Here is a 15,065-nt window from a genome sequence, read left to right as displayed (position 1 = left end):
TTTTAGACCTGTACGGGATTCGAACCCGTGACCTCATGCTAATTTTTCACGTCTTAATTTCACTATTGCTTAAATAGTGTTCCTCACTGCGAAGATCGTTCTCGTACGCGAAATTTGATTTGTTGTCCAATATACTAAACTGCATTTCCACTGTAAAATTTTCTTTCAAAGAAGCACTTGTCAGTAAAAAGGTGTTAGAGATATAAATTAGAAAGAGTTCGGCTCTACATGCCGCCATAATTGAAGTTAACTCAATGTCAGGCCCGAACGAATCTAACGTCCAAGAATTAGTTTACACACACCTGCTGCTCAAGGTGCGAAACAGAGCATTATTTTACTCTAGAATACTAATTTTGTGTAGCTTGTATTGATTTAAACAAAGCTCGAAAAAATGAGAAAGAGAGCAGTAAGATTTCGGAGCAACGCAGCGTTCAAATGATTGCGCACGCGCACTTAGATGGACAATTTGCTATTGTAAACATGGAAAGTCTTAGTGAGACGTACTTTTTCACAGTTTCTAGAGGTCTTTCTAAAGAAAGTTCGAAGTTTCAAAGACCGAGACTTATACGCATTGTTATTCAAGACTTCACCCACTTTTTGTTGGTTTTCACTCTCGTATTTTTTTTTTTTTTTTCACGCTTTCCACAACAAACTGTCGTGCGTGCGCAGTGATTGACCGCTGTGTTCTTCGAAGCATCACGGGTAAGCGACTAGATTGCTAAGCAAGGTTCCATATAGCGGCGTTCATGGTCGAATTTTCTCACACACTTGATCATAATTTACTTTTTTGAGTCTCAAAACGCGTTAGGTAAAGTGCGAGGTTGCGCTCAGTAGGTGTTGACCGTCCCTTTCTATAGACCACTTTCCTAAATGGCTGCCGTATAAATATTCTTTTGTTTAAATCTAAATTAGCCCTACTGGCCTCGCTTGAGATAATGTATTCTTTTGAATTTTGTACTGGAGAACGAGGCCAGTAGGGCTAATTTAAATTTAAACAAAAGAATATTAATCTGGCAGCCATTTATGAAAGTGGTCCATGACGAGTGAACAGAGCGATTCACTTGATTTTACTGAAGCATCATCCTAGACTAAATATTTTCATTTTCATAACGCCTAGCTCCTAGCGTTGGTCCAGACATTGTTACCAGCCAAAGCACCAGCTCCACTTCAATCTATGTGCAATGGAGCCACACAATTTCAGCTAATAAAGTCAATGGCGTTTTGATCGGTTACAGCGTCAAATGGAATGACGAACATTTTCACCATGGTCACCCTTACAGCTCAAAGGGTATCAAACATCTGGGACTTAACGCCACAAATTTCACCATCATCTCACTTCACGAATACTGGCCTTATACAATTTCGGTATCTGGAAGAACATCGAAGGGACCTGGAGTAGGGACGGAAAGAAGAGGGGTGAAAACCAAAGACGATGGTAAGAACTTTGCGAAATTTATCCGAATGTTTTCGAAGTCGTCGAAATCTTTCGGAAAACTGCATTTTCTGTAGTCCTCGAAATGAAACTATTTGAGGATTTTTTATACTAAGTATTTTGAGATAGAATAAATATATGAAAATCATATATTTTGAACTGCGGTATTTGATACGTATGATGCACGATCCTACGTATCAAATATCCTAGGTCAGTGGTTCGAGTCCCGTACAGGCCTGATTTTTTTCAGGTCTGATTTTCGCTATTGCTTAAATAGCGCTATCTACTGCGAGGATCGTGCATCATACGTACTACGTATTTTATTCTATGCAGGCTTCCCGTGGGCTGATAATCAATGGAACGGTTGACTCCGATAAAAGTTTTAATCATAAATTTGAAATACAGGGAAAAAAATTTAAAGATGACTTCAAAAAAACAGATAAATCAGTTGCTCATTACAGATTCCATCAAAGACCTGAATTCTTTCTAGTGACTAGTTTCTCGCCTTTTTTCGGTGATTACTCGCTTATTTCTAATCATGAACTCACAGCGTTCAAAAGAATGCCAAAGGTTCCAAAATCGATTCAGAGAATGAGTCGTGTTAATAAGAAATCGTAATAATCAAACGGTAAATTTTCAGCAATCTTACGAGAGGCCACCTGATGCTATGGCAAAGTGGGGCACCTTCAACTTTATTTGATAAGAACTGATGATAATTTCATTCTATTTTTACGAGTCCAACCCATATTAAACTAAATCCAGCCAAGTAATAAACTTGGATAACATGAATTGTTTTCTGGTATTTCTACAGTTCCTTCAGAGGCACCGTACAAAATACAGCTTCACACGGTGAACGCAACCACTTTAAATGCTACTTGGCGAGATGTGCGTTTGATTCACCAAAATGGCGTTATTCTGGGTTACCGTGTTCGCTTTCAGCATGCAGATGACGGTCCTCTGTTGTGGAACATGACCACTGGACCAGACGTCCATGATTTCCTTTTCACTGATCTTTTGATCTTCCAGAATTATTCAGTACAGATGCAGGCTTTCGCCGGAAAAGGTGATGGACCGTGGAGTAACAAAGTGTACCAGTTGACGGATGAATCAAGTAAGTGAAATAGCAGAAGATATGGCCTCTCCATGCAATATTACAACATTGCTAACAAATGAGTGATATAAATAAGGAGAGATGCCTTGAAGAGGCAAATGAAGGACGATAATTAGCAGTCGGATCTCTGCACTCTCTTGTGAACTACATTAGAAGTGATTTGGCTACGCTCTAAGAATCTTTTATGCTTTTTAAATTATCGTGAAGTCTTTGTGCGAGTCTTGTGAGCCTTGTTTTTTCCTGCGATGCAAGACCGCACGTTTCGTCTCGCTCTTAGGCGATTTATCCTTGACTGTTATAATTAATTCTTTGACGATAATCGCCACTGCTAGTCGTGTTTGAGTTTGTCTATTTGCCTTGTCCCTCAAGCTCGCACATGCCAACCGATAGGAGATTTAAGAGCGTGTGCTTAGGGCTAAATTAGGTATCCAGAAAAGAGTGATGGTCGGCCCGAATAAAGGTTCTTTGTGATCCTGGTGCCTCCTCCTTGCGCGTGGTATTCGAGCTAGTTTATCCCAACGGTCCAACAATCAGTATTTTTAACCTGGACGTGCTTTTGGTACCTTAAGTCTAAGTTTACACTAGAGGAAATTGTTCCGGATTCGTGATGAATCCGAAACGTTTTAGTACCGGATTGACTCTACCGTTTACACGAAAGTGGACGAATCCGAAATCAAAACTTCCCGGTTTGGTCGTGTCTCCGGAGATTTTGAATACGCAATTTAGACTAGGTTTACACTAGCGGAAATTGTTCCGGATTCGTGATGAATCCGAAACGTTTTAGTACCGGATTGATTCTGCCGTTTACACGAAAGTGGACGAATCCGAAATAAAAACTTTCCGGTTTGGTCGTGTCTCCGGAGATTTTGAATCCGCAATTTAAAGTGGGAACTTTGAATCCGATAACTTTTGAATCCGGAAAGTTTTGTCGTGTAACCGCTTTTTTTCTCGAATCCGGATATTATTTCCGCCTGCAATCTTTTGAGTTTGCGGTGAAACCAAAATGGATCTGGTGCTAACATTGCTGGCGGTCTCCGGTTGCCTAATCTTGTTGCAGGTTCAGGCGATAAATTTTATCATGTGTACCGCAGTATTTCTGAAGAAACGCAAATTCTTATTGCAAGGAAGTTTAACGTCAGCCACACTTAATCGCCGACGACGTAGACTGCTTGGCATCTGTCCAGCTCAAATTTGCCTCAGTGGCATCTGGATGTACTCTAGCCTTTTTTGGGGGAGGCATTTTCACTTTGTCGATCGAACGACGAAACAACACTGGGCTTGGTAACCATTCCATTTCGAATGTTCCCGGAGTTGTCGTTGTGTGTAAACGGTCAGGAATCCGAATATCCTTTCAGTGTAAACGCCTACGAATCCGAATACTCCAAAATTGATGAATCCGGAACCATTTACGAATCCGGAAAACTCTCATCTAGTGTAAACCTAGTCTTAAAGTGGGAACTTTAAATCCGATAACTTTTGAATCCGGAAAGCTTTGTCGTGTAACCGCTTTTTTCTCGAATCCGGATATTATTTCCCCCTGCAATCTTTTGAGTTTGCGGTGAAACCAAAATGGATCTGGTGCTAACATTGCTGGTGGTCTCCGGTTGCCTAATCTTGTTGCAGGTTCAGGCGATAAATTTTATCATGTGTACCGCGGTATTTCTGAGGAAACGCAAATTATTATTGTAAAGAAGTTTAACGTCAGCCACACTTAATCGCCGACAACATTGAAGGCTTGGCATTTGTCCAACTCAAATTTGCCTCAGTGGCATCTGGATCTACTCTAGCCTTTTTTGGGGGAGGCATTTTCACTTTGTTGATCGAACCACGAAACAACACTGGTCTTGGTAACCATTCCATTTCAAATGTTCCCGGAGTTGTCGTTTGTGTGTAAACGGTCAGGAATCCGAATATCCTTTCAGTGTAAACGCCTACGAATCCGAATACTCCAAAATTGATGAATCCGGAAACATTTACGAATCCGGAAAACTCTCCTCTAGTGTAAACCTAGTCTAAGTGGTGCAGAAAACAAGCTATTTCTGTTCCTCAATCTTTTATGCTCCTCTCTTTATTTTCAGCCCCTATAAATTCTCCTGTTAATATAACAGCTTACAATGTCAGCTCACGGGAAATCAAAGTTTTTTGGAACTATGATGATAACCCTCGACTGATTCTTGGCCACCTGCAAGGATTCACACTGTATTTTCTAGAAGCCAATGCGAGTGATGTTTTCCCAGAAGATGCAAACTTAAAAACGTTTGAAACTCACAACAGAACTTTGCGAAGTAAGATCGCCAAAGAATTGGAAGTATATCGGCTATACAACATTACTATAGCAGCTCGAACAGCAAAGGGTACAGGTCCCACAAATGAGTCATTTGTGGTCAGAACTCACGGTGAAGGTCAGTTCAGCGAACTCAAAGTTTCAGTGCTGTTAATTGGACCGTTGATTAATTTAGTCCAAGCTCATAAATCATAACATTGCAATGCCATCACTGAAGTTATCTTATGTACCTTAAAGACTCGCCCTAATTTTTTTTTTATATTCTTTATCAATTAATATATATTAAATATTTCCCTCAACCTTTTACGATCGTGTTTATTTACTATTATTACACCAGGGGACTCACGTAGGTTCTCTCAAGCAACCCTGAATTGATTTAATTGTTAAACTACAGGCCTTGGTACCTTATAACCTCTTTTCTTTTCCTGTCTTTCGTGACTAGTCCCCGGCGCTCCCCCCCGGGCTTTCACTGCCCACAACACAAGTACGTCAAGCCTATATGCCCAATGGCAGGAAATAGTGAAAGACAAACAACATGGAATCATGCTGGGATACAAGCTGTTTGTATACGAGTTAACCAAAAGGGGTTCAAAAAGTATGGAAAATCGTACTTACGGATTGGATATAGTAGAGACCAACTTCACAGGACTCAGGACTTTCACCGAATACAGGATAGAGATTTTAGGGTTTAATAATTATGGGGACGGTCCGATTGTGGCAGAGGAGTTGTTCACGGAGGAGAGCGGTAAGTAGATGTCGAATATTTATTTAGTGTGAACTCAGTCAGATACTCTTTTCTCAATTTAATTGACGTCAAACTGTGGCTATCTAGTTGCCTGACGAATTACGAACGTGCTTTAAACTGACAGAAGTAAACGAACAGACAGACATACCGATTATTTTTGCTGGGATCCTCCTGATTTGTACTTGTCAGCGGTCACCGAGCAAGATGGCCGTATATTTTTCTTCCCCTCTTCCCTCCTCTCTAATATTTGAAAGTGCAGCATAAGAATTGCTAAGTTATTACCTTGTCTATTATATAACTTAAAATACTTCTAGGTAGAGAGGAGAAATAGATAGAATACAAAATACAAATACTTGTGACGTTTGAAACAGATAACTGGAATGTCGGGCTGACTTCTCTTAAGACTGACCCTTTTTTTGTTAAAAATTTTCATTCTGCATTGCTCTTTTGCAGTTCCGAGTCAGCCGCCCTCTAATTTCACAGCTTACAATGTGAGTTCCACCATTATCTTTGCCACTTGGAAGCCTGTGGCCGAATGTTGCCGGCTTGGAATTATTCGAGGTTATCGTGCAACATTGACAGACCCAAGCAACGCTTCGGTGACAATGACAAAAACAGTTACCTTGATGGGTACATGGTTCCTAGCGCTGAAAAAGTTTCATACCTATCAGATATCCATTGTCGCATTCACATCTAAGGGAAATGGACCTAAAGTTTCCACGCTAGCGTCTACCGATCAGGATGGTAAGTTAAATTATGTCAAGGATCATGCAATTTTAAGGCCATATTAGACAAACTGATGCCCATGCAAATAAAAGCCAAAACAACCGTTTTGTTAAACTCGGTTTGAAAACGTTTTCTTTATAGACGCTGCTCAAACTGATGTTTGTCTACTTCAAATTAGGCACAATGAAAATAAAAGTTAGTGATTACTTGAACCCTCTATAGAATTGAGTACTTCAGTTTTCTATTGCTGGTTATTGTTTATTTTAATTTATTTCTTTTGAATTGTAAAATTATCTGACGGGGACCATTTAATTTGCAGTTGACGTAAGGTGTGATATGCGAATTGTAAATTATATTTGGAACCCTTTATTTAAGTTCCAGACGCACCGCCACAGAATGTAACCGGTCATAACATAAGTCAAACAGAAATCAGGTTACTATGGCAGCCAGTTCCTCGAGACAAACTTAATGGAATTTTGATGGGCTACAAAGGATCTTGCTGGATAGCACAGGGTTACCAGGGTTTTGTTGAAAAACAATTTAACAGCTCTGTTCTGGAGGGAGTTGTAGATGGATTAAACGCTTTTACGACCTACGCATGCAAAGTTAAAGCGTTTACTATCAAAGGCGACGGTCCATCAAGTTCAGTTATATCAGTAAAAACTGAAGAGGAAGGTAAATAAAATTGTTATCACCCGATGGCTGATGATTTATAGATTTAAAAAGGAGGGTAAAACTTCCGTAGAGTCCCATAACTCATTATGTATACAGTTCGTGGAAAACAATGGCGAAAACAATAGATTTCTATCGGGATTACAGCTTTGTTTTAGAATAGTTTCGGGTTGAAAGGAAATCTTTCCGAAACGAGCCAATAAACCATACCCCATCACACATACTTTCGATTTGGATAGAGAACACATTGGTAAAAGCAATTGATTGCCTATGAGACTACTGCTTTGTTTTTTTAGAATGGTATAGGGCTATACAGAGATCTTTCCTCGATAAACTTATTCGAATGCATAAAGCCAGGCAGGCCAGTACGATTTTAAAAAAATTCAGTTGTTCAAGTGTTCGTGTGCAAAAACCTTTCAGTCGTGGATGAAGAAGCTATGCGTAGACTACTTATTGTTTTTGCTGGTTGACAACCTCTTTATTCAGTGTTTCCTTCAATTGTCTTTGTTATCATCCGATCGGCCGTTCCTTTACTCATTCTTTCATTCGTTTGTCTATTCCTGTCGTTCATATGTTTGGTCGTTCGTGTTTGTTTTTTTCGTTCTTTCATGCATTCTCTCATATCTTTCATTTGTTGTGCGTTATTTTTCTTTTGTTCTCTCGGTGCTTCTTTCTTTCTCCGTCGGAAAGTTCTCTAATTTGTGCTAAACTTTTCCTCCATAGGGCAATTTTCAATTATCGAAAATAATCTTAGATTGAATTAGTTTTATTTCGCTCTGTGATTGGTCCAGAAAACTCCCACCATCCTCTCAAGCAAACAGATTCCAAACTAATATCACTCGCGTCCTCCAGCGCTTAAAGCAATGTACAATTTTTTTCTTTGCGTTGGTTGTTTGCGTTTGGTTGTTATGATTACTTAAGTTTGGTTTTACAACCCTCAATCGTAATGTGCTCTATTTCACGTCTTCTTTCACTTAAACACTCGCAATCGCAATGCTTTGTCTTTCCTATAGCACCTCGAGTAGCACCAACAAGTTTTTATGGGAAGAATTCAAGTTCAACATCTATCTCACTGCAGTGGACTAGCATTCCTGCCGCGTACGTCGCCGGAGTACTTAGAAACTTTTACATCGCTTATCGTCAATTAGACACAGCTGAAAACACGACGCACACTGTAACTGTGCCACCAACAAACCTTACGGTTGAATTAACTAACCTAAGGAAATACACCAATTACAGCATTGAAATTATGGGAGTGACAAAGTTTATAGGGATAGGCACTGAGCCGATTATAGTTTCCACTGACGAAGACAGTAAGTTTAAGCTTTTCCTTCTTTTAATTGCTTGATGTACCTCGATCGACCTTGATTTATTCATAGATAAATGAGTGAATGAATAGATGGATGAAAGAAAGAAGGAAGGAAGGAAGTGGGGAAAGAAGCAAGGAAGGAAGAAATGAGTGAAGAAATGAAGAAATGAATAGTTGAATAATTGAATTGACCATTAGGATGCGTTTACATCAATTTCTTTCTCAAATTCACTTTCAATTTCGTTTTGTATCCGTAAACAGTTGCATACCAGCCCAATACTGTATGAGACCTCTACTGCTTTACATGCTACAGAGAGGTCCATCGAAAAAAGGAAAATACAGAAGAAAGAACTAAATGGCTGGAAACGTGAGCTGGCAGAGCAATCGTAAATGTAACTTGACATGGAATTATGAGATGTATTCGGCCATCATCTGTTTTTATTTCAAAATTTAAGAAGTTCTTATATAACCATAAATCATTAAGTGATATTTTGCAAAAATTCTCGGGGCGAGTTTTCTTTTCAAGAGGAATGACCATGATGAGATAATAAACCGATTAATACCATTGGTGGATCGAATTTTGCTTTGTTTAGTTCCAAGTCTTCCTCCTCAAGACATCAAGCTGCAAAATTCCAGCTCCACAAGTGTATTTGTCCAATGGAAACCAATCCCCAAAGACAACGTTCACGGTAAACTCCTGGGAATCAAACTTCTTTATCGATCTGCACAAAGGGACAACAGCATAGTGTTCAGGTCCCGCGCGAGGCGTTCGATCGTGAGCGACTGGTCCGCCTACACCAATATTACTTTACCTCCGAACGCTCTTTCCTATAACATAACGTCTCTTGAGAAATTTACGAACTACACTGTGGAAATACTGGGTTTCACCTCGAAAGGAGATGGAAATATTAGTCACAGGTTTATTGTATCTACGGATGAGGATGGTTAGTATGGAATGTGTTTATGCTCATCCATTTATTATTATTATTATTATTATTATTATTATTATTATTTTCCTGATACAATTTGAGTGGAGTGACAGAAAACTCCGCAAGCCAATGATTGGTTGGTCCGATAATTTAGAATATGCATACCATGCACTGTGATTGGCCGCACAAATGGATTTAACTTTAGTGGCGCATAGAACTGGTTAGTTCATACTTGAATGTTTTTTCATGGCCGTTTTCCACATTCTATAAGTTATTAAAAAAGAAAATAGATAATATTAAGGTATTACCCCAAGTTACTGAGTGATTCAGCTTTAATAACAAAATTTTATGTATGCCTGAACCAGTATGCCCGGCCGATCCTTACTCACGACTAACACCCTTAATCTCTATTTCTCTATCGTCTATAAAACACCTTCGTTCGTTCTTTAGTTCCGATCGTCATATTTATTTCAGTTTGGAATATTTCAACAGTTCCTAGTATGCCACCGGCATCTCTTACTCCCATATCCCGCACTGGGGACTTCAAAATGGATGTGAGGTGGGAACCAGTGCCAGTTGGCTTTGTACATGGAATTCTGTTGGGATACCGCATTTACTTTACAAAGGTGCAAGAGTTAGGACGATTCTCTACCTCCAAGACGGAAGCTGTGACTGTTGGACCTTTTGAACAGAACACCACAGTAACGCCGCTAAAAAACTTTGCTGTTTATGATTTGCAAATTGCAGCGTTCACGATCAAAGGAGAAGGAGTTTTGACCGATATCAAAGACGGATGTAAGTTCACGTTGCGGTGATAATCAATTTTTGACAACATTTCCGCTGAAAAAAAAGGCGGAGTTAGATGAAAGAGAGTCAAACTTGTATAAAGAAGTTACCAAAAGCACACATGATCCAGAATTTTAAGTTTGGTCGTCAAAGAAAGAGAGATGTGCAACTCATTAGCCACAAGCGCCGAGTTTCTTTCAGTTATTTGTCAAGCTTATCTTCACGAGCAACATTCCCCCCCCTTGAATAAAAGTATGGATCCACCGATGAACTTCAGTCATCAATCAATTTTCTCGTCATCCAAAGAAATAATGCATCTCTTTCTTAGCACCTCCTTAGAGCTGGTGTGTCAGGTAGAAGACATTTTGACGACAGGGTGATTCCTTAGAGTTTAAAATGTATTTAATTACTTTTCAGCGACCTGTAGGTGCCCCCGAGAGTTTAAAACCACCTGGTACCCGTTTCCCCCGTATATCACTTACGAAAACGGCACCGTGGGTGGCTTCATCCCTCGAATCCTGGAGGGGGCAGTGGAATACTGCTGCAGTGACTGTGTCCTCGCCAATGGCAAACCTGCCTCTACCATCGACTTTGAGCTTGATGGGAAGGGAGACCTTGCACGGAAGAGGGGCGTCGAGGCTCTGATTAGCAGCATTGATTCACTGACGGATTTTAGCACGCCAGTGAATGGGTTCCACGGGCAGACGCATTACTCTTTGTACAGATACGTCAAATTAGCAGAGTCCCCTGGAGTGGGTTTTATCACAGTGATGGATCCGCACGAAAAAGCCATCGCGATTGCAAATGTTTTTATTCAGTCATGGCCGCTGCTTCTCCTCTCCCTAATCATGATGGTCGCAGCTGGAATCCTAATGTGGCTGCTGGTATGTACATGTGGGGCTCGTTTAAGAAATGATTTTTAAGGCAGCTTGTAACAGTACTGGACTAAATGCTTGTTGAAATGCGTTACCTGTCTAAGTCACTTGTTTTTATTGCAACCCGAAATAGCTCGCAACATTACTCTCTCTAATACGTTTCCCCAGATCCAATTTTCTACCAATTTATGCAAAAGGTTCCCTGGAGTGGGTTGAGAGTTCACTTAACTTTCGCATAGGTTTATTTCTTCATTGTAACCAACCAATCCGATGTACTAAATGTTCATCCTACTTAAAGAAAGGAGAACTTATTGACGAGAAAAATGCAAGATATTATATCCTTTTAGGACGCTCGATCTAACAGCCGAGAGTTCCCAGGTTCTTTCATCCGAGGAGCCCCTGAAGGACTTTGGTGGGCCTTTGTTACATCCACCACTGTAGGGTAAGTCGAGTTTGTAATAAGCGCAGTCAAAGCGTGCTTACCCGACGCGCGCTTTATTCTAATGAATCATTATTTCCACTTGCGTGGTTACAAATTCACTAATATTCATTTATCGTATCAAATCACTCATGACAGAGTTTATCTACATTTTTTTTTTCAATCAGTCAGCTTTTTCCCTCGTTAAATATGGCTGTATCGCTTCATCAGACCAGAAAGGAAAATTCGTACGTGAGCATGTTGGAATTTATTTTTAAAACATTATGTCTTAAAAACCTAATCGCTCATTACTGTCTGAACTTTTTTCTTAGAATAAAGTTACTTAGAATTACAATGTTGCTACTCTCCCTCGATAGAGACTGCTAAAGTTCCCATCATTATCATCATTATTTCTGTTGAAGTGATACTAGTCCATCGCAGGTTTACATCCGGGAACTCGTTAAGTTTCATTGGTCGGTTCCTGACATCCAAGTATACTCCCAGAAAGAGGCTCGAATCAGACTCGAACCCAGACCTCTTCATCCCTCCTGGATTAAAGTCCAGCCTGTAAATGTTATCAGAATGTGTCGTTAGTCTGTATGTAAATGGATAGAATGAATTGAACCCAGGAGTGAGGTACCGATCCAGGATGTAGTTCTTCGTTTACTGATTCCTTGAAATTTGGCTCTTGTTCAGCTACGGCGACCGCTGTCCTAGAGGAGTGCTGGCTCGCTTATTTGCAATTACTTGGACTTTGAGTGGTTTGGTGGTTGTTGCCATTTTAACTGGAAGAGTTGCCACAGTTCTCACTGAATTTGGTTATAAAGGACCCTACATACCACTCTATGGTGCAAAGGTTAGTCATTGGGTCAAAGTCAGTTTACTGCCCATTTTGTTTGATTACAGAGCTCAAAAAAGTTAGTCTCGCATTACCTGAAAAACTAGGTGCGGGGTTTTTTAGTGAAAATGAAAGCAGTTCTGTCTTGTATAGCCGCGAGCGCTTTGGTTCGAGTGTCTCTTCGAAAATGTGAGGACTTGAGCAACGTGAGCGTGCGAGTGGTCTGAAAGGGATTTGGCACTGATACTAGTGCCATACCCCAACGAACTTCTCCCCAACTCGTCTCAAAGCTTTCCGCTTCCTGCTGCGCTGATAACTGGAGCCTGGTCCCAAACCATATCTCGTATGCCTCCTCTCGCGCAAATGAAGTAATAACTCGGCAAAACTCATTTTTCAGATAATTTATTCTTTGTTTACCCATGGGCATCTTTATGTCTTTTGCTAACAATACACTTTGGCTTCTAGGTTGCAGCTATTGCGAACAATTCTGATTTTCGACTCGGTGTGCGGAAGAATGCACGGGTGAACACAGGTAAATATTAGTATCAAGGGACAAAGTCTCTTTTTTAACCTTTTTATTCAACTTATTAATTCTAAGTTAGAAATTTATTGAACATAAGTCCGCAGGATACCTTTCGCAGTAATTTTTGTATGGATAGTAGAATATATTTAAAGTCTCTCACTGAGTTCGTGTTTTCTTTCAGTTCATTCTTCGTGCGTTTGATCGAAACAGTGATCCTCACTAACTTTACATTGTCCTTCTTAACATTTTCCAGTCCGTATCTACAAGAGTTATGAAGAAATCAGCCGTGCTTTGGGGAATCAAGAAGTGAAAGGCGCTTTGGTGGACCTTTATGTGCTGTCCTCTCACAACTACCTGTTTAATGACCCTCGCTTCAGGATCGTTCGGATATACGATTACAAGGCCAATTATGGGGTGGTCCTTGCAGGGCACTCCATGAAGCTAGAGCAGTGTTTTACCGAGCATATCAAGGCTCACTCAGGCATTGTGTTCCAGAAAATTGAAGATAATATCAAGTTTCTTAGGGTAAGACTGCATTGAAATTTTTGTTTCTGTGAGAGCCACTCAGAAGTCAGATAGGCAGAGGAGTCCATATTCCTAACTTTCTTATAACGATATCATGCTTTTGTCTACCGAACACAATTTTACATACATATGATGCACGATCCTCGCAGTAGATAGCGCTATTTAAGCAAAAGCGAAAATCAGACCTGAAAAAAATCATGCCTGTACGGGATTCGAACCACTGACCTCTGCGATACTAGTGCAGTGCTCTACCAATTGAGCTATTGCTTAAATAGCGCTATCTACTGCGAGGATCGTGCATCATATGTATCTAATACCGCAGTACAAAATATATGAACTTCATATATTTCATTGTATTTCATTTATCACTTTCACGGGTTTATTACGAATCAACTTAACGGCCTGCTCCCAGTTGGCTTGTTAGCTCAATTGGTAGAGCACTGCACTAGTATCGCAGAGGTCAGTGGTTCGAATCCCGTACAGGCCTGATTTTTTTCAGGTCTGATTTTCGCTATTGCTTAAATAGCGCTATCTACTGCGAGGATCGTGCATCATATGTATCTAATACCGCAGTAGAAAATATATGAACTTCATATATTTCATTGTATCTCATTTATCACTTTCACGGGTTTATTACGAATCAACTTAACGGCCTGCTCCCAGTTGGCTTGTTAGCTCAATTGGTAGAGCACTGCACTAGTATCGCAGAGGTCAGTGGTTCGAATCCCGTACAGGCCTGATTTTTTTTCAGGTCTGATTTTCGCTATTGCTTAAATAGCGCTATCTACTGCGAGGATCGTGCATCATATGTATCTAATACCGCAGTACAAAATATATGAACTTCATATATTTCATTGTATCACAATTTTACATGTTTCACGAGCTTTGCCTTTCCAAGTACCTCTGATCTCAGAAATTCTTCCCAATTTTTTCCTGTTTTCCAGACGTTTCTAGGATGTTCCCCTCCATTTCTGAATTTTACTCCTCCAAACTATTCCCCACTTAGACAAGTGTAACAAACTGACCACCAATTTTTTTCATTTCTCTTAAAAAAAAGATAATGCACTTATCCGTGTCCATTCCGGGGGGGTGACCCCGGGGAAACCCCGGGAATTTGCACGACGGTGTTTACAAACCCCCCTACCCAAAACCAAGATTGCTTAACAAAAAGCAACTAACGCCCCTCCCCTGGGGTAAAAAGTGTGCTCTGCTAAGTCAAAGGATGCAATATTACAAAATAATTTTATTTGCCATAATTAATTTTCTATTTGCTATAATTATCCATCCACATCTCGTCAAAGCACTGGATATAAAACTCATTTGATTCCTCCACCACATCGAATAACAATTTTGCTTCTCGGACTAATTCCTCCAATGTTGAACACCTCGCCACATGTCGCTTTTTGTGCTTCCGGTAATGAAAAAGGACCTAGGAACAGAATAAACATAATTTAATAATATGCAAACCTTATGCTCATTCAGGTAAAAAAAAGTATGGATTCAAGCCGAAATCACTTTATAAATATTTATAGATATTTAATACTTTACGATCAAAATATTAGCATTGAAGGAATCGTGGTTTTCTTCCGAAAAATATATTCGCTATGTACGCGAACGATGACCAGCTAAAAGGAACAGATACAAGAGAAATATGAAAGCCACTCACCGTTTTTTCTAACGCCATTTTGCCAGACCGTGTTTACCAACATACCCAGCCTTTCGCAGATGGGAACCGCCTCCCGGTTAGCTCAATTGGTTAGAGCGCTGGACTGTTGTGCGGGAGGTCGAGGTCGATGGTTCGAGCCCCGGCCAGACCAACACTCAAGGTCTTAAAATAACTGAGGAGAATGCGCTACCTTTCTATAATATCAATAAATGGATAGACATTCTAG

At 40.1% G+C, this 15,065-nt stretch overlaps 1 protein-coding gene across 1 annotated transcript in view; it reads left to right on the top strand.

Moving 5' to 3' along the window:
• The window catches only part of LOC111327475 (protein sidekick), a 28,931-nt gene that overhangs the window by 8,492 nt on the left and 5,374 nt on the right, over positions 1-15,065 (top strand). Inside the window, exons 9-22 of the mRNA XM_088725010.1 lie at positions 1,118-1,435; positions 2,244-2,543; positions 4,622-4,945; positions 5,270-5,572; positions 6,026-6,316; positions 6,674-6,973; positions 7,984-8,283; positions 8,873-9,223; positions 9,701-10,003; positions 10,412-10,878; positions 11,217-11,311; positions 11,984-12,143; positions 12,591-12,657; positions 12,902-13,173. Of these exons, the coding sequence (XP_088581136.1) occupies positions 1,118-1,435; positions 2,244-2,543; positions 4,622-4,945; positions 5,270-5,572; positions 6,026-6,316; positions 6,674-6,973; positions 7,984-8,283; positions 8,873-9,223; positions 9,701-10,003; positions 10,412-10,878; positions 11,217-11,311; positions 11,984-12,143; positions 12,591-12,657; positions 12,902-13,173 (3,851 nt within the window). The remainder of the gene's footprint in view (positions 1-1,117; positions 1,436-2,243; positions 2,544-4,621; positions 4,946-5,269; positions 5,573-6,025; positions 6,317-6,673; positions 6,974-7,983; positions 8,284-8,872; positions 9,224-9,700; positions 10,004-10,411; positions 10,879-11,216; positions 11,312-11,983; positions 12,144-12,590; positions 12,658-12,901; positions 13,174-15,065) is intronic.

This window comes from Stylophora pistillata, chromosome 6 (genome assembly GCF_964205215.1).
Source record: "Stylophora pistillata chromosome 6, jaStyPist1.2, whole genome shotgun sequence".
NCBI lineage: Eukaryota > Metazoa > Cnidaria > Anthozoa > Scleractinia > Pocilloporidae > Stylophora > Stylophora pistillata.
This window is presented reverse-complemented; position numbering and strand designations above follow the sequence as displayed.